General features: G+C 40.7%; 1 protein-coding gene across 1 annotated transcript; it reads right to left on the bottom strand.

Moving 5' to 3' along the window:
* Window positions 1-3611: 3611 nt before the first annotated feature.
* LOC138516592 (uncharacterized) lies at window positions 3612-16974 on the bottom strand. The gene is made up of 2 exons (XM_069631844.1): window positions 16210-16974; window positions 3612-6591 (listed from the first exon to the last, which is right to left on the bottom strand). The coding sequence occupies exon 2, from the start codon at window positions 6537-6539 to the stop codon at window positions 4749-4751; it is 1791 nt and encodes a 596-aa protein (XP_069487945.1). The 5' UTR covers window positions 6540-6591; window positions 16210-16974; the 3' UTR covers window positions 3612-4748.
* Between the last annotated feature and the right edge of the window lie 1766 nt (window positions 16975-18740).

Raw genomic sequence — 18740 nt, 5'->3', positions numbered from 1 at the left:
ACCAGTTGAATGCAGAGTCACCAGAAATTAGCATATCAAGGTGCCCTCTGAACAAATTGGGGGCCTCCTGAAAAAAGTGGGACGACTCCATCCCCCGAGTGTATCCTCGACTTGAATGTGATTTAGGGTCTGAATGACCAAGCACCGTGAACAATCTCATCCTACTCTCCCGTTTCGTTGGTGAGCCAGGACGGCAATACATACATAAAGGATGTGTCTCTTTTACAAATTAGCCTTTTGCACCCTCCCGGAAACATGCATTTATTTCTGCACTACTCATTTACCTGGCTAAACGTGTGCTATTGGTGCTGGCACAGTTCTTTAGCTGCGCTCCCATAAAAGCCAGTTTCACATTCATTGTGCCCGGGCTGTGGAGCTCGGCGTGACTGGCCGGCGTGCGTTCGACAGCCTTTCCCTGAAATTGAAATTACTTGAAGCAGAAACAATCTGCGGCTCGGCGCCTCATCTGAGAAACTCTTGGCTGTTTGACACAAATGAACCGAGTTCTGTATCTAAGTGCACGCCGTCCCAAAGCATCCATTTACATGCGCCCTTTTAATTAAGTTCAATTTATTTGGTTGTCCAGGGACCGGGAATGCCTTTGGCGCGATGGATGCTGGATGTGCGTTCTCGTCGGGCCCAGCTCGACTTGTTTCCTGCAGCGCAGTGCAAGGTTTATTTAGTCTATGCGTTCGGTGCATGCCGCGTTATAATCCACTTCCAGTTGTCTCATTCCTCCGTCTGCAGTGCAGAAACCTAGCGATTGTGTGGAGTGTGCAGGCGCCTATAAAACGGACATCCCTGATTTCAGCGATTCTATTAATACAGCCCACAATCAAAGCTCTATTATCCGTTATTATCTCACCTATTATTACTTGTAATGCTAATGGGGTTGATCCGATTGAAATTGGAATTGATTACAATACCTTAAGGCAAATTGCAGTTCTTCTTTTCATGTAATCATCCAATTTCACTTCAGAGTAAAATGCTGCCTGGTTTGGCCAAGCTCCACCTGGGTTTGTTGGTTCTCAATGAGTGCCCATACTGTGCTTTCCAATAGCTCATATCTACTTTTAAAAGAGCCTTGAAATGATTGTTCATGAAAACGGACATAGTGGGAATTCTTGACATATGCTTAATGCACAAGCGCTGAATAAATGATTTTCTCAGTAGGTTACTGCTCCTTTTTAGGTCTGGTTTGAAAGTGCTGAAGATGCTTATATTTGTTTCCTGCAACACTCGAAACAACAGAGACAAGGGACACTGCTTACATAATCCTGTGCATTGACATCAGGGACTTCATTTCACCAAAATGTCTGGATTAGTGGAAGTGACATCACACCACCCTTCACCTCTGATGAAATCACAGAAAGTGATGTCCTTTGACCCCACCCCGAAATGACATCACGGGAAGTGATGGAGCACAACCATTCACCCCTTGACAAAACAGGGAGTGGCATCACATAGCATTGTTCCTAAGAACACTATGAAAAATATGGTTAAGATATCACTATAAATATGACTATAATGTGATCTACATTTCATACAATAATGGATCACCGTATGTTTAGTTAATATCGGTGTGTATAGGCCCATATTACCAAATTGCTGTGGATTCAAGCAGACATCCAAGGCCAAATGATGTGTTACTATATAGCACTTATGCTTAAGCGCTTTATATAAAACAAATATACATACAATATCACCCAACCTGTTTTGGTACTCATTTATCGACCTCAGAAGGATGAAAGACTGAGCTGAGGTGTTTAAGAACAGACTAAATTAGTTACTCACCTTCTGAAGTGTGCCTGAAATAAACCTTTAATTAGTCTAGCAATTATTGAATAGAATTCCAGAAAGGCAAATTGTTTGTTATTCCTATTCTTTCTTATTTAGGGTCACTGCTCAAAGTGTTACACTTGTGGAACTCCCTGTTTTAAGAGGCCTGAACAAGAAAGCTAGCCACCCCAGAAACAAAGAGACACATGGCACTGGCTACATCCCATGGCCCTAAATTAAAAAAAGAAAACAAAATTTGTTTTCGTTGTTTTCTTAGGGGAAGCAAGGGAGACCACAGGGGTATGATATTGCATTTATATAATATGATATGGCATTTATAAAACGCCTGTACACATGTGTTTCTAGGCATGACAAGACAAGGAGGGGGAAATAGAGGGAGGACAAAACAACAATTTTACGAGGCCTTGTGTCATTCAGATCGCGCAAGTGTGGGGAGATGGAATGGGAAATTTTTGCCGTGAGGTGCAGGGGGAGGGGAGAAGGGCAGGTAACTCAACACGTGCAGCCAGCAAGTTGCTCATAAGTGAAGAGAGCAGGGACTGTAGGGTTGCATATACATGGACCAGTGGGGGAGGGGGATGGCATCTCACATCTAGTTTATCTCTTCATAAATTTCAATAAAAAATGTCTTCAAGTACAAAAAACAAATTGAACTTTTATTGCAATAAATTCTTTTAAAAGAAAGATTGATTTACAAACATCAATTTACAAAATTAATACCACAAACTCTGTTCAATAAAAGATTATTTTTCAGCTCACTTATACAGTCTCCCACCATTCATTCACTCTCATTCTTCATCATACTCACATCTCATGCTTGCTGTGCTTCTGGTAGCTCTGAAGCCAGACTGATGGTCGTGGAGACAACCAACAGATTCATCTGGGAGATGGCCGACTTTTCCAAGTGTTTGCTCAGGAAAGGAGTGATGGTGATCGGGTGATAGTTAGCTGTAGAAGAAGGGTCAGCAGAAGGCTTCTTTAGAAGGCGGTGCTCAAGGGAGTGCTTATGGAGGGAGGGGAAAGGTCCCATGGCAAAGGAGTGATTGCAGAAATCGGCCAAGGCTGGAGCAAGGGTGTCAATGTGGTCCTTGATGGTTCTGGATGAGCAGGAGAGAACCTGCTTTGATAAGGATTTGATAGTCTCGGGAGGATAGCTCAGCGGCAACGTGTTAGCCTTGGAAGCAAGACGACACTCAGCAACAAAGGTTCGATCCTGTAGGGTATTTTGTGGAGATTTGGGGCCTGACGGTATTTTATTACCGCCGAGAAATAACTTAGCAATAATCACTCTTTGTATTCAGATTTGGCCATGTGCAACAATAATACAATGGACATGCATTATTTCAGCACCCAGACCTGCATATTTGGTATACGTGGTTGGTGGTATTTTGGTGAGCATAATTCCCTTGTTTTATTTGTGGCCCCAATGTCCAGAATCCCTTATCTTCGCTTAGATTTTTCGTGTGATCACTAGAGAGACCTCAGACCTGCATTCTAGGGAAACCACAATTTCCAGGGATAGTGTTGGTGCGCCACCATGGGCAAACTCACTGACTTATTTACGACAGAGAGCTATATGTGGTAGTCTTGTGGTAATTTCCACTACCTTATATACGGTAGGGAGCTATGTTCAGAGAGTCTCTCTTCCCGTTGGCTCATGTACCTCCAACAAGTTATACTACAGTCATTCACAATTATTCATACTGATTCTGACATACACACATCTGTCTTAAAATGACCATTGCACTGTTTAAAAATCTCCCCACATCATTGGCATTGTAATGGTAAATAGAAAATAAACCACCCGTCTGTTTTCAAATATTTTCTGTATTATAAAATTTACATTTAGGCATGATCTCATTTTTTACAGCAATAAAAGGGAACAATCAAAGCATTTTCAATGACACACTGCAATTATAGTGGCGGAGAACAGAACTTAAATTGCAACATTAGCACTTGATAAAGACACGCACGGGACTTTCATTTTTCTAAACTGACTGCATACTTTCGTGCACACACACAGCTCCCCCAGTTAGGTAATTACCTTATCTGTTCAGATTCTTCTCTCTGTGAATGTGGCTCTCTTGGCGTAACTCCAATAAAAAGGAACGCTTGCCTTCTCAAGCCGGGGTCATTGCCTGGAATTCTCAGCTTTTTCAGATAGGACTGCCTCTGCCAGTGGAAAGGTAATTCTTTCAGCTTTCCCCAGTCTCGACTGCAGCAGGACACCCCCACAGCCAGGTCTTCTCCCCAGTAGTGCAGAAAGATGTCTGCCTGTCTTTTTCCCTGCTACTGCCCACTAAAACTTTCCTCTCAGCCCTCTTTATGACGTGTTCCAATGAAATCCATCATCTCTCATCCTCCTACTTTTCAACAATAGCTTCGCTTATACATTTGCAATTGTTGCAAATCTGACTTCCTCCTTCCTGCCGTTACTGTGCACAACAACACGGATAATCAGGCAGAGAAGAGAAAAATCTGCACACTCATTTAAATGGTTTTCAAAGTATGCCTAATTCTGCAGTAGAGAACACATTTTATTAGTGGGTTATATTAAAATAAGGTTTTATTAGTCAGGTTAATTGTTAATATGTTAGCTGTTAATTTTCAAATGTGTCTCTAGCAATATAGGCATTTCAGGTGAAAAATAGTGTGCATTTTTAAATGAACACGTGTGCTTTTAACTGTAAAAATAGCTTTGCATCTTATATATTAAAATCGTTTTTTTGACTGAATAGCCTGTCTTTCCTTGTTAATCTGCTAACCCATATAGCAATGCACCGCACCCTTGTGGTGGTGCTGCAAAAAAAAAAATGCTACTTGTGCAGTAGTACTGTACTCTGTGCTGTAACATGCCAAATATCCTTACATATACCCTCCTTTTGTTTTTTAGAACTTGGCTATAATCCAAGCCAATCTCTAAAAACAACTTGTTCTTTCTTTTTCTCTTAAAATGCATGTGTATTGGGATATCTTTCTCTTCCTGACGTAGTCAGTAAAATCAGTAACATTTTCATTTTTACTGATAGCACAATCAACCATCCACCCATGATTAGCACCAAGATAGCCAAACCCACTATTGAGCGTTCCCCCCAGGTTCCCCAATTAAATCTTTCCACTTCTATTATGCCCAGATTACTAATTGTAATATTGTTTTTTCGCAAATTCATTTTCATAACATGTCTTTCTTTGTGATTCAATAAATATTCCACATCTGGATCTATTGGAAAAGTATCCCTTTGAAAAAAATCGATATTTTCCACTTGGCTTTCCCAAACATCATTTGTTACATGGAACAATGTTAATCCCCCAATTGACACAATTGCATCCTTTGGAACCTGTAAATAAAAAACATTATATTTTACCTGTTTAACCACGTATGTTCCATGGTTTAAATGTACTACCGTCATGTTCTTTAAACAGGTACTGACCAACCATTTACCTCTGACCATCTTAGCCTGTGCCATTTCTTCACTCCCCATATTACTAATAATCACTTCACATCCCTCTGATATACTTGGGTCAGATTTCAATCCACAAATAGCATCTGTGGCATCAGGAACAAACGGTTTACCTGGACACATATAATTTTGTTCTTTAAATGTTACACATGTTTCCAGGTTTGGTATTAAATAAACTTCAGGTTCCCATGACTGAAATGCCACCACTTCTGGAGTCTTAATCTTAATGAATTTGTCCTCTTGCCAAAATCCCACGTTGTGTACCCACTTCGTTTGATAAATAAGTTCAGGGGCTACAAATGGGATGCATAGCAAAAATCCGATCTCTAGTCTTTCCAAGTCCACATATAACGGCATTGCATTCCCCATTTCGAATGCAATTCTTATCTGTATAAGGTCAATTTCCCTCCTGGTCAATCTTTCTATCATTTGCCGAATGATATCCTGCGAAACAAAATACAAGGGAATATGTCCTTGAATCAATTGTGAAACTGCAGTTTGAACTTCTCTCATATAATTCGTTAATAGTCTATCAACAGGACTCATTATGTTCAATATTTCATTTAAAGTTCTGTCATGCTTAAGTATTATTTTAGTCGCCCGTTGCATCACATCCGCTTGTTCATTTAGAATGATTGCAGTTTCATTTATGAATCTTACTTGTTCATCCAGTCCCCCTCTAATTCCATCTAATGTCTTTTGTATTATTTCTAGGTCAATACTCAGTTGTTGTGCTTTAGTACTCAGTGTTCCTACCGAAATAGAATTGGCTGTTGATATTGTAGTACCTATTATTGCCCCAATTATAGACATTACCATTGATATCGCGAGCATCACCGCACCTCTCTTTCCTCTCTTCTTCTTAATGTCTGCTGAATTCACGAATGTTTTTTCCAATTGCATTAATATATCTCTTATTGACTGCTTAGCGTCCTCTTTTCTTATTTCCAGCCACTCTTTAGTCTGTTCAATCTTAATTCCGGTATTGTTCAAATGTTTTTCAATCAAAATCTCAGGATCCAATGGTATGTAGATATTTTGGAAAATCATCCTTCTATCACTCATGATGAATCCTGGTGCTTCTTCTACCGCGATACCAGATGCTGGTCCAGGTTCAATGACAACCTGTGCTTCTGAATTCTTGAAGATCCCTCCAAATATCACTATTGTTAAACATGTCATCGGTATCATCTTCAATGCTGATCGCTTTGTAGCCTTGGTCTTCACCCCTCTTTGGGGCTTTCCCGGAATCCGTCCTCGCGGTCTCCAGTACTCCATCGTCTCCCGTGGCCTCTGATCCCGGAACCTCCGACCAAATAATGTTAATTGTCTAAATCAAAATAGAAAATAAACAGATTAAGTACATAGCACAATACTAATTTCCACCTTTTTGCCAAAAATAAAACATGCTTGGTAAAAATACTTCTTTTTTTTTTTTTTTTTTTTTCTGAAATTAAACACAAGTTAAAAGAAAACAAACACATATAAAACAGCATTCAATATTTAATACACTTTCTCTCTGTACACCAACCACGAGCTTCCGTTATATGTGCATTTATTTATTTATTTATTTATATTATATATTTATTTATTTATTTATTTATATTATATATTTTCACATATATTACAGTGTTTATGTGCCATCATAACAATCAACTTTTTTTTTTTTTTTTAACTTCTTTGTCACTGCCTCCTGATTACACCCATTTATTTTCTCAAGGGACTCTATCCGTTTCCACATGCTCAAGCTGCCTGATCTCATGTCTGGGATGGCATGGTTTGATTTGATTTACATGGACAAACTGCTCTATTGCTGTTTCACCTTCATTTTTCAAAATTTTATACACTACAGGAGAGACTTTATCTATAATTCGGAATGGCCCCTGCCAGGCTGCCAGAAATTTAGAATTTTTCTGTTTACTTTTCCCAAAATGAAACTTGTACACCTGATCCCCTACATTGTATTCCTTTACTGATGTCTTTTTGTCATAATATGACTTAGCACTGTCAGCAGCTCTTTCCAGATTTCTCTGCACAAAAGCAAATGCATGTTGCAAATGCCTCCTCATTTCATCAATATATTCATGAACTGTGGATGCACTCACTAGAGTTTGCTCATGTGTTCTGTATAGTAGGTGTTGTGGTAACACCATTTTCCTACCTGTTAAGACCTCATGGGGGCTAACACCTGTTGCTTTGGCAGGAGTCGACCTGATTGCCATCAAAACCAATGGTAAACGCAAATCCCAGCTGGAACCTGCTTCTGCCACAAATTTCTTTAAAATGTCCACAACAGACCTATTGCTTCTTTCAACTGTACCTGAAGACGCCGCCCGATATGCGATATGTAGTTTCCTTTTCACACCTAGTATTTGCCATACCTTACTCATTAGAGTACTTGTGAAATGACTTCCTCTGTCTGACTCAATTCTTTGTGGCAACCCAAACCTTGAGAACACATGGTTCACCAGCAATGTGGCTGCTGTTTGCGCACTACAATCTGGTGCGGGAATGCACTCAATCCATTTTGACATCAAACATACCACACTCAAAATATAGCGGTGTCCCCTGCTCGACCTTTTTAAAGGACCTACATAGTCTATTTGCAAATCTGACCATGGGAGAGTTAGGCCTCTTTTCATCAATGGTGCTCTATGCATTGGTGAAGCAGGTTTAAATTGGGCGCATACTAGACATCCTCTAGTATATAATTCCACATCTTGGGACATATGTGGCCAGTAAGCATAATCTTTTAGTATTTCTAATGTCTTTTGTGAACCTCTATGGCCTGCAGTTATGGCATCATGTGCATGGTGTAGCATTAGTCCTCTGAATGAAAGGGGTACTACCCACTGTATTTGCCCTGTTATGGACTCTCTAATCATGAGTCCATCCTGTAATCTAATTCGTGTTTTGTTCTTTAATAACACCCTCAACTCTTCTTTTCCCATACAATCATTTTCTGTTAAAGGATTTTGTTCAGGATCCATCAAATGATTATAATAGATTCCCAAAATTTGATCATTCTTTTGTGCCTCAATCAAATCTTGGTCTGGCGTGTCATGACTCCACTGCACCACCGGTTGATCTACCTCCTTTGGTGCTTTAGACCGTGTGACTGCATCAATTTGTATTTCACCCATTAAATAATCAATAGGTAGCAATTCTCCCATCACAGCCCCAATCTTAGCCAGATGGTCTGCCTTATCATTTCCCTCCTTATCCTCTCCTGGTGTTTTTAAATGCCCACGAATTTTTCTCCAGTATATTGTTAAATTATTTTCTGACACCAATTTGTCTATGGCTTGTATCATTTTTCCATGTTTAAGTGGCTTTTTGTTGTATGTAACCATGCCTCTTGCTTTCCAACCAGGCAAATACTCCACAAAGCTATTCCGTGCATAGTCAGAATCAGTCACCAGGACAATTTCACTGAACTTTTTATCAACTGCAGTAGCAATTGCTTTATAGATGGCTGCCAATTCCGCCACCTGACTGCTCCTATCTCCAATCCTCATCCCTATACTAGGAACGCCTTCACATTTCAACCAGACATTTCCTATTCCTGCCACTAATTGTTTATTACTGTCATTTTCAATGTGAAAAGCACAACCATCCACGTATACAGTTGGCAAATCCTTGCATGTTTTTTCATCAAAAGCTTTGTGTGGTGATTGTTCAAATTCCTGTAAACTAGCTTCCACATCCATTTCATTTGTTATTTGTTCAGCTGCACAGTCATGTAAGTCAGCTAACCCTTGAGCAATTGGGCTCTTTTTATTTTGTCCATATCTTACTTCTACGGGAAAACCTTGTAATGCCAGCGTCCATGAAGTGATTCTGGATTGCGCTAGATTGCCTGATCTAATTCTTTTACTTTCTAAAAATTGCAAAGGTTGATGATTTGTTTCAATAATCACCTTTTCTCCCTGAACAATGGGGCGAAAATGTTGTAGCGCCCACACAGTGGTTAATAGGGCCTTCTCACATTCATTAAATTTCATTTCAACTTGGGAAAATGCCTTACTTGCATATGCAATGGTTTTGTGATTCAAATCGTGTTTTTGTGATAACACTGCTGACATACAATGTTCAGAAAAGCCTATTTCTATAAAGAAATCCCTATCCTTTATGGGGTATGCTAAACATGGTGCCTTTACAAGACATTCCTTCAATCTAGCCACTGCATCAGATTGCTCTCTTTCCCATCTCCAGGGAGTATTTAGTTTAAGCAGTTTAGTCAATGGTTGAGTGATTTCTGCATAATTCTCAATGAACTTTCTGTTATAGCCTGTCATCCCTAATAAACTTTTTACTCCTTTCACATTTTTAGGATCTTTTAATCTTTGTATGGCCTCTATTTTCTTCCTTTGTGGATTTAGCCCATGTTCAGTCACTTCATGCCCTAGAAAGTTCACTTTTTTCTTGCACCATTGTGCTTTTTGCAAAGATACTTTGGCGCCTGCTTTCTGCAATTGGCCAAGCACATGTCTTATTTCATCAAAATGGCTTTTAAGGTTTTCATTTTTTATCAAGACATCATCCACATAAACTATTGTCCCTCTTTCCGCTGCATCCGGCATGGCCTTTCTCAAAAATATGCCAAATTCACTCCCACTATTGATGTACCCGAACGGAGCTCTAAGCCAGGCATATTGAGTCCTGTCAAATGTAAAGGAAAATAGGTGTTGTATCTCCTCTGCCAATGGCACACACCAATATCCAGATGTGAGATCTAACGTGGTAAATACATTTGAACCATGTATCTGAGCTAGGCCCTGATCAATGAATGGTAGTGGCCATCTAGATACTGGTACTCTTTTATTTAACTCTCTTAAGTCTGCACACAGCCGCCATTGACCATTTGGCTTTAACACACCTAAAATAGGCGTATTGGATGTGCTATGAATGGGCCTAATTATTCCCCGTGATTCCAAATTTTTAATAATCTCTGCCAATGATTCTAAACATGCCAGCGGTAGTCTATACTGGCGTACAAACACTGGATTTCTGCTACAACCTTCTGGTAGTGTGGCCACATGTAAATCAGTTAAACCACAATCATAAGCATCTTTTGCAAATACATCCTTGAACTCCATAAATATTTCCCTCAGAGTGCGTCGATCCTCATCGCTGTTACATGCATCCGCTAAGGAGATCTGCTCTTCTACCATTCTGGAAAATTCTGGAAACTCTTCTGGTAAAGGAATCTCAGCGCTTTCCTCTAACTGTGTGGCTGTGTCTTTTTGTAGAGCTGCCACTTTCAAATATTTTGGCATATCAGCTTCCACTTCAATGGGCTGATTTCCTGTTTCATTTTCATTTAAATTAAATATTATGCAATCCTCTTGATGGCAGCACACTGTCTCATTTGAATCATAAGGATACACAGAATGAATTTTAAACATTCCTTTGGGCTGAGAGTCCAGGTGTTCTGGCAACTCGCCCTTGGCATCTACATATTTTTCAGGAATATTCCCAATCACCATGTTATTTAAATCTGCCGTATAATGTGATTTTTGTATGGCCATTCCTAATGGGGAGTTTTCCTCTAAATGAATATCCTGACAACCTTTATTATTCACCATGATTTTTACAGATCCCTCACCAATGTCTACCAATGGAATGTATTCATAATCCAGGCCTTGCTGTTTTATGGATTCATTCAGGCATACAAATGCATCAGAGCCTTTCATCTGCTGTCCATTTTTGCATTTCAGTGTTATTGCAAACTGTTTTGTAAATGCAGGAATAATAGTATTTTTCCTCATCTGTAATTCGACTGCATAAGGAACTAGTTGTGCACAATGATAAGCCCTTCTTTTGTCTTCAAATTCAGGCGCCGGCCCACCTAGGCGCGACCATATTTTTTGATTAAGGAAATCTAACACCATACACATTCTGTGCATGATGTCATTGCCCATGTAAAATTCATTTTGTGCTCCACTCACTATCCATACATTATGGTAAATTGCTTTCTGCCCAATGCTAATTTTAAGCATGCATCTGCCTGTAATTCGGTTTTCAAAGTTTGGACTGTCCAACCCAGAAACATATTGGTTTTTAATCCTAAATTTCGGGATTTCTTCCCTCTCCATAATTTTTTGCAACAATTTCTCATTAATGAAACTCCTTTCATGTTCAAGCGCTAAAGTGGCTTTTATTGTTTTAAGATAATCATTTATACCAGCGTGAACCCATGGTTGCTCATCTTCCATGTGTATCTCTGCCAGAGTGGTAATGTGTTTTTCTGAATCTGTTTTAGGAACAATATTCTGTTTGCATGTATTCTCTTTTAAATAGAAACGTAATGTGTGTTCGTCTATGGCAGTCTGCCAATCTTTCCTTGGGTCCAAGTATATTTGTACAGGTAGTTTTTCATTGTCGCTCTGATCTTTGTCTTGACACCTTAATATAACAGTGACACTAGGTATGCAGCTATTCTGTAGATATACCTCCACAGCATCCTTTGTTTTGGCAACGGTGTGACATTCTTTTATATTGCTGTTTTGTGATTTTAGTTTCTTAGGCCTCAATGGTTTTTTGGTTAAGGACCACAGCACTCCATTCACCCCATCTATGAGAGGAGACAATCTTTTCAGGCAATCTGTCCCCATCAGAAATGGAATTTCACAAATAGATGTGATCAATACCTCTTGTTTCATTCTGTGCTTTCCTATTTTTATGTCAACCTCAGTTACACCTATGATGGGCACCTCCTCCCCATTAAAGTTATGCACTGGGCCTTGATTTGCCTTCACTGTGATCTGACTCTGTGGAGGCCTCCCTTCATTGATACTCTTTACCAGCTCCTTGGACATAATTGTGGCCTGTGCGCCAGTGTCAATCATAGCAAAGGTGTGGCATTTTTCTTCTACAGTGATGGGTGCATAATATCTGTCCTCAACTTCCTCTAATACACATAAGAAATGTGAATTCTTACTGATTTCAGGGCTCACCTTTCTCAGGCCTTTTTCACTTTTGGCTAAGCACATTGGTAAATGAAAAGACATTTTTCCCTCCTTTTTACCCATTTCTGTGCGAGATATTTTATTCATTTCTCCATGTTCAGAGGTTTTTTGGAGTGTGGCCACCGTTCGCCCATCCATCTGGGTAACATCAGAGACCACATTACAACCTTCCAACTGAACATGTGTCACAACATCATTCAGCAATTTGTCATTTTTTAATTCTGTGCATTTGTGATCATTTAGTGTAATACCAGCCCTTTCAGCCTCTTCAAAAATATGTGGCTCAAAGAATTTTTCAGGTGATTGACTTGTACCCTCCTTGTGAGTATTTCCTTTTTCTGTCTGTGTTTGGTAATTGTTTTGCTTGCCCAGGGAAGGAGCTATGGCATCCCCACTTACTCCCTGTTCACTGGTATTCCCCATGCATGAGTCATTTTTCTTAAATCTGTCCCTTTGTTCTTTTGGAATTCCTAATGTTTCTTTTTCATTTGTGCAAATCTTTACTGTTTTATTTAGCTCTAAGTTAAACCGTACCTCTTTTTTAGAAGTATTTGCACTTTCTGTCACAATTTCATTTACTGGTACTTTCATTTTTAATCCATTAGTCATCTCAGAGTCGTTATGCAAAGTTATATCAGAGCAATCTGTCATTTTGGCACTGCAGTTATCATGAGTACTTAGTCACTTTTCGGAAGCCCCCCGGTCATTGCTATGGCCATCAGCCCCCTCTTTGGAAGGTTGTTTTTGCGCTGTATAGAGCTTTCCTATTTGCTCAGCTAACATTTTCACTTGGGCCTCAAGGCATTGGAACCTTTCCACCTCTCTAGGATCCTCTTTCTGTGGCCTAGGTCGATATTGGTTGTTTTCCCCCTGATTGGATCTATTCTGATACCTCTCAGGTGATTGATACCGGTTGGGATGGTTTCTGAATTCTTGATTCATTTGTGGAGGGGAGCGGTTTGCACCCATCCTTTGATTATAGTCCCCTGGTGGGGAATCATTGTACTGGCGTGGACTGTAGTTCACGTTTTGCCTCATGTCCTGTCTCTCAGATTGTGGGTACTGGCCCCTATATTGATTTCCATTATCAGTAAATCGATCCACATATCGGGGCCTATCCTGATTACCATATATCATGGTGCTGGGATCAAATCTGCTCTGTGTCCCCAATGACTGGTAGGGACCATCATTTCTTTGATCTTGATTTTGTCTCTGGTTATTGTTCATACCTGCCATATCAGACCGGTATCTTACCCGGGGTCTATCTCCTAAATATCTAGGGCTGATGTAGCTCTCTCTATTACTAGGATCATGTGATTGGAACATTGGTACAGGCAATGGCGATCTTTGTTGATTACCCCTTTGTTCAGGTGTCACATTATTTTTACCTTGGCTTTGAGCAGACTCAAGGGACATTTTGGCTGACCTGATTTCCATTACTGTGGCTGAGGGTTCTTTAGATTTAGGCCTAGTATCTTTCATTTTATCACTTTCTCTACCCTGACAATAGAGTACCTCATATAGCTTGGTGCTTTGATGTACAATCCATTCAAGGGACTTGTCACGGTCAAATTCACGGACCAATTGGGATATGATGTCTTTCTGTAGCCCATAGAAGTATGCGGTTTTAAACTCATTGGAATTTGAGTCAAAAGATACATCAAAGCGAGAGAATGCTCTTTTTAAGTCTTGTAAAAATTGGCGAGGTGATGTATTAGGTCCAGCAGTAATAGTGTACGCAACTTTCTTTGCCTCTTGCAATGACTGAAAAGGAGAAAAATGACGCCTAATTTCTTTTTCAAACTCCAGCCATGTCATATTCTGCTGTTCATTTAATCCCCTTATGATGCTGGCCGTCGGGGCATCTAAAGTTAAATGAAAATATTGTCTGTACTGTTCCTTAGGTATCTGGAGCGCTTTAAAAATGTCATGCACCGCTTCTAAGTGATCCTCAATGCAGCATTCACCTCCCTTTTTAAATGGTTTGATCAGGGCCTTAATGGATTTCATTATTTTTATGGGGCTACTTGTTGCAATGCATGGAATTGCACTATTTTGTGATTCAATCCTGTTTTCAGGTGTATGAGATTGGTGGCTGCCCCCAATGGGAGTATCAAATCCCCCAAGGGCGCTGCAACCAAGTTCAGTCACCGGCCCAGTCACTGGGGCACTAGCTCTTTGGGCAGAGCTAGAATTCACCTCCACTCCATTGAATGTGGTACCCTGCCGCCTCTCCTGTGACCTGGGAATGCACATTTGCTGTTCTAAGTCCTTACACTTTTTAAGGAGTCTGTTGGCTTCATCATGCAAATAATTATTTTCATCACTCATTTTATTAATTGCCTCCTGCATGTCACACATTTGAATTTGGCATTCATTGAACTCTTTATTTCTTTTGTCTCTTTCTTGAATCATTTTAATCATTTCTTGTTCTACACTCTGGAGATCACCTTCTTTTTCACAATGTTCTTTTTGTAAAATCTGCATTTCTGAAACAACCTCATCTTTATCCTGCCTAATGTGATCCACTAAGGCTTTTAAGTGTGTCAATTCTTGCTCACTATCTTCAAATTGTTTCTTGCTTTTGGATAACTGAGTATCAAAGTCTCTGCATTTTAATTGCATGTCTTTTTGGCATACATCCAATTCTGCTCTCAACATTTCCTGATTTTTACTTGCCCCATCTATTTCAGTCTTTAACCTGTTAATTAGCTGAGTATCATTCTCTTGCATTCGCAGTGACTTGTTTAAAATAAACCATATTTTGCCGCATAGACGTATTAAACAGTCTTTCTCTGCACTTTTATCGGCTGCATTCAATAATCTCGTAAGGCAGACCTGAATTATGCTGCCTTCTGCAAAAATATTGTCTAGTTTTTCTTTCTGCACCTCACCCTGAATGCGGTTACTCCATTCTAAGGTACTGTTCGAAGACCAATTCCCATGTGCAAATAACTTTGCCTCTAAATATTGCACTAGATCTGAGAATGTGGTTTCCCTTTGTGACATTCTGAAATTCGTTTTTAGTGGCACACTGCTATTATAAAATGGGTTCCCTTTAATGTGCAAATGGCAGTGTGAGACACGCTTGCCACGCCCAGTAGGTACTCTATGATCACTTTCCCGGCCTGCAACGCACCATAAATATGTAGGGTATTTTGTGGAGATTTGGGGCCTGACGGTATTTTATTACCGCCGAGAAATAACTTAGCAATAATCACTCTTTGTATTCAGATTTGGCCATGTGCAACAATAATACAATGGACATGCATTATTTCAGCACCCAGACCTGCATATTTGGTATACGTGGTTGGTGGTATTTTGGTGAGCATAATTCCCTTGTTTTATTTGTGGCCCCAATGTCCAGAATCCCTTATCTTCGCTTAGATTTTTCGTGTGATCACTAGAGAGACCTCAGACCTGCATTCTAGGGAAACCACAATTTCCAGGGATAGTGTTGGTGCGCCACCATGGGCAAACTCACTGACTTATTTACGACAGAGAGCTATATGTGGTAGTCTTGTGGTAATTTCCACTACCTTATATACGGTAGGGAGCTATGTTCAGAGAGTCTCTCTTCCCGTTGGCTCATGTACCTCCAACAAGTTATACTACAGTCATTCACAATTATTCATACTGATTCTGACATACACACATCTGTCTTAAAATGACCATTGCACTGTTTAAAAATCTCCCCACATCATTGGCATTGTAATGGTAAATAGAAAATAAACCACCCGTCTGTTTTCAAATATTTTCTGTATTATAAAATTTACATTTAGGCATGATCTCATTTTTTACAGCAATAAAAGGGAACAATCAAAGCATTTTCAATGACACACTGCAATTATAGTGGCGGAGAACAGAACTTAAATTGCAACATTAGCACTTGATAAAGACACGCACGGGACTTTCATTTTTCTAAACTGACTGCATACTTTCGTGCACACACACAGCTCCCCCAGTTAGGTAATTACCTTATCTGTTCAGATTCTTCTCTCTGTGAATGTGGCTCTCTTGGCGTAACTCCAATAAAAAGGAACGCTTGCCTTCTCAAGCCGGGGTCATTGCCTGGAATTCTCAGCTTTTTCAGATAGGACTGCCTCTGCCAGTGGAAAGGTAATTCTTTCAGCTTTCCCCAGTCTCGACTGCAGCAGGACACCCCCACAGCCAGGTCTTCTCCCCAGTAGTGCAGAAAGATGTCTGCCTGTCTTTTTCCCTGCTACTGCCCACTAAAACTTTCCTCTCAGCCCTCTTTATGACGTGTTCCAATGAAATCCATCATCTCTCATCCTCCTACTTTTCAACAATAGCTTCGCTTATACATTTGCAATTGTTGCAAATCTGACTTCCTCCTTCCTGCCGTTACTGTGCACAACAACACGGATAATCAGGCAGAGAAGAGAAAAATCTGCACACTCATTTAAATGGTTTTCAAAGTATGCCTAATTCTGCAGTAGAGAACACATTTTATTAGTGGGTTATATTAAAATAAGGTTTTATTAGTCAGGTTAATTGTTAATATGTTAGCTGTTAATTTTCAAATGTGTCTCTAGCAATATAGGCATTTCAGGTGAAAAATAGTGTGCATTTTTAAATGAACACGTGTGCTTTTAACTGTAAAAATAGCTTTGCATCTTATATATTAAAATCGTTTTTTTGACTGAATAGCCTGTCTTTCCTTGTTAATCTGCTAACCCATATAGCAATGCACCGCACCCTTGTGGTGGTGCTGCAAAAAAAAAAATGCTACTTGTGCAGTAGTACTGTACTCTGTGCTGTAACATGCCAAATATCCTTACAATCCCCAGGTCCACGCTTAGAAACCTCTCGGCATTAAGCACGTTATAAATAACCTATCATAGCATATAATATCATATCATATAATAGGTCAGACTTGTCTAGAAACATCATCTGGGGTAAAAAAGGAAAAGGAGGAGAAAGGAGGAGGAGGGACAGCCGCAGGAAGGCCAGGAGTGGAGGAGGAGGACGAGGTAGAGGAAGAGAGGGTGGACAGGATGTCCTGAGATTTAGTGATGAAATGAGAAGCCAAGGCTGTGCGGAGGGCCTGGGAGGGAACAGGAGAGGTAGAGACTGCAGCAGGATTGGCCAGCTCCTTGCAGATTTTGAAGAGTTCGGCCACGTTGTTATATGATATGATATAAAATGATGTGATATGGCATTTATGACGCACCTATACAAGTATTTCAAGGCTCGACGAGGCAAGGGAGGGGGAACAGAGGGAAGACAGAGGCACCGATCGTACTAGTCCAAGTGATATTGAGATTGCGCAAGTGCAGGGGAGGGGGTTGGGACAGTGCGGAGGAGAGAGCGGAGGAGGCAGTGCAGATAAATAAAAACAATAAATAAAGAGTGCAGCCAACTGGTGGAAAGTGCAAGAGTAAGTGCATACATCAGGTGCCAAGTGCTGGTAGGGGGCTTCAGGGATACAGAAACAGCCCCTGAGTGCAAGGGTTGCCAGGGGGGCAGTGATGGTGTGCAACTGGCGGGGAGGGGATCTGGGCCTGAGATCAGAGGGTAGCCAGGTAACCAGTGCAGTTTCAGTTTCGGCCAGGAGATCAGCAGGGAAGAAGGGGAGAGAAAGCAGAAGCAAAGAGGAAGGTCTTGAGGTGCTTCCGGAATCGGAGATGGTTCTCCTCAAGTTTCAGAGAGGCAGGGAGGCTGTTCCAAAGGGAGGCCCCAGCTGAAGAAAGAGATCTACCAACAACTCGTAATGCAGATACACAGGTTTGGATGTTTGCTCGCTTCTTAGTGAAGACACAGAGTCTGTATTGCCTTTGGAGCAGGCGGCAGGCCAGTTTGTCAGGGGGTGGGCCTGATGCCCTCCGCTTCCTCTCAGATACTGTACACATGCGTTTAAGGGTGACAAGGTTGAAATCGTTGCACTTGAATTTGTGCTTCAAATGGATTCTCATGACAGGGGCAAGGACATCAAGAGTGATACAGAAAAAGAGATGAAGGTTAGATGGGGATGTGTCAGTGTTTGCGTCATCCGAAGCTGCAGAAGGAGGAGTGAAAGAAGTGGCAAAAGCCTCAACTAACACACGATTCATGGGTCAGATGACCGAGAAGGTAGGTGGCAGTGCTGGAGTCAGCTTGGCCTGAGGAGCAGAGAGAGATCAGAGAGTGTCGTAGAGGTGACGGAGGATGGAGGTGGCAGAGGGGCCAGATAGGGGAAAGAAGGGATGGTAGGAGAGGAAAGGAAGTTGATAAGGCACAGGAAGTGTCTATCAAAAAGGAGGAGGATGGCCTGAGGGCCCTGGACCAAGACAGTGTCAGATGCAATATATAGTCAACAGCAAAGTACAGCGCACAATAGGGAACCTAGAAGAAAAAGGATGCAGATGCAAAGAACCAACAACAAAGCACAGAGCACAGCAGGGGACCTAAATTGGAAGAAGCAGGCAGTGTAGTGTGATGCCAAGAATTGTGGGAAACAGCACAATATCAGAGCAAAGGAGAACAGCACAAAATAAGAGCAAAGGAG

This window comes from Ambystoma mexicanum, chromosome 6q (genome assembly GCF_040938575.1).
Source record: "Ambystoma mexicanum isolate Mex_15411 chromosome 6q, UKY_AmexF1_1, whole genome shotgun sequence".
Classification (NCBI taxonomy): domain Eukaryota; kingdom Metazoa; phylum Chordata; class Amphibia; order Caudata; family Ambystomatidae; genus Ambystoma; species Ambystoma mexicanum.
This window is presented reverse-complemented; position numbering and strand designations above follow the sequence as displayed.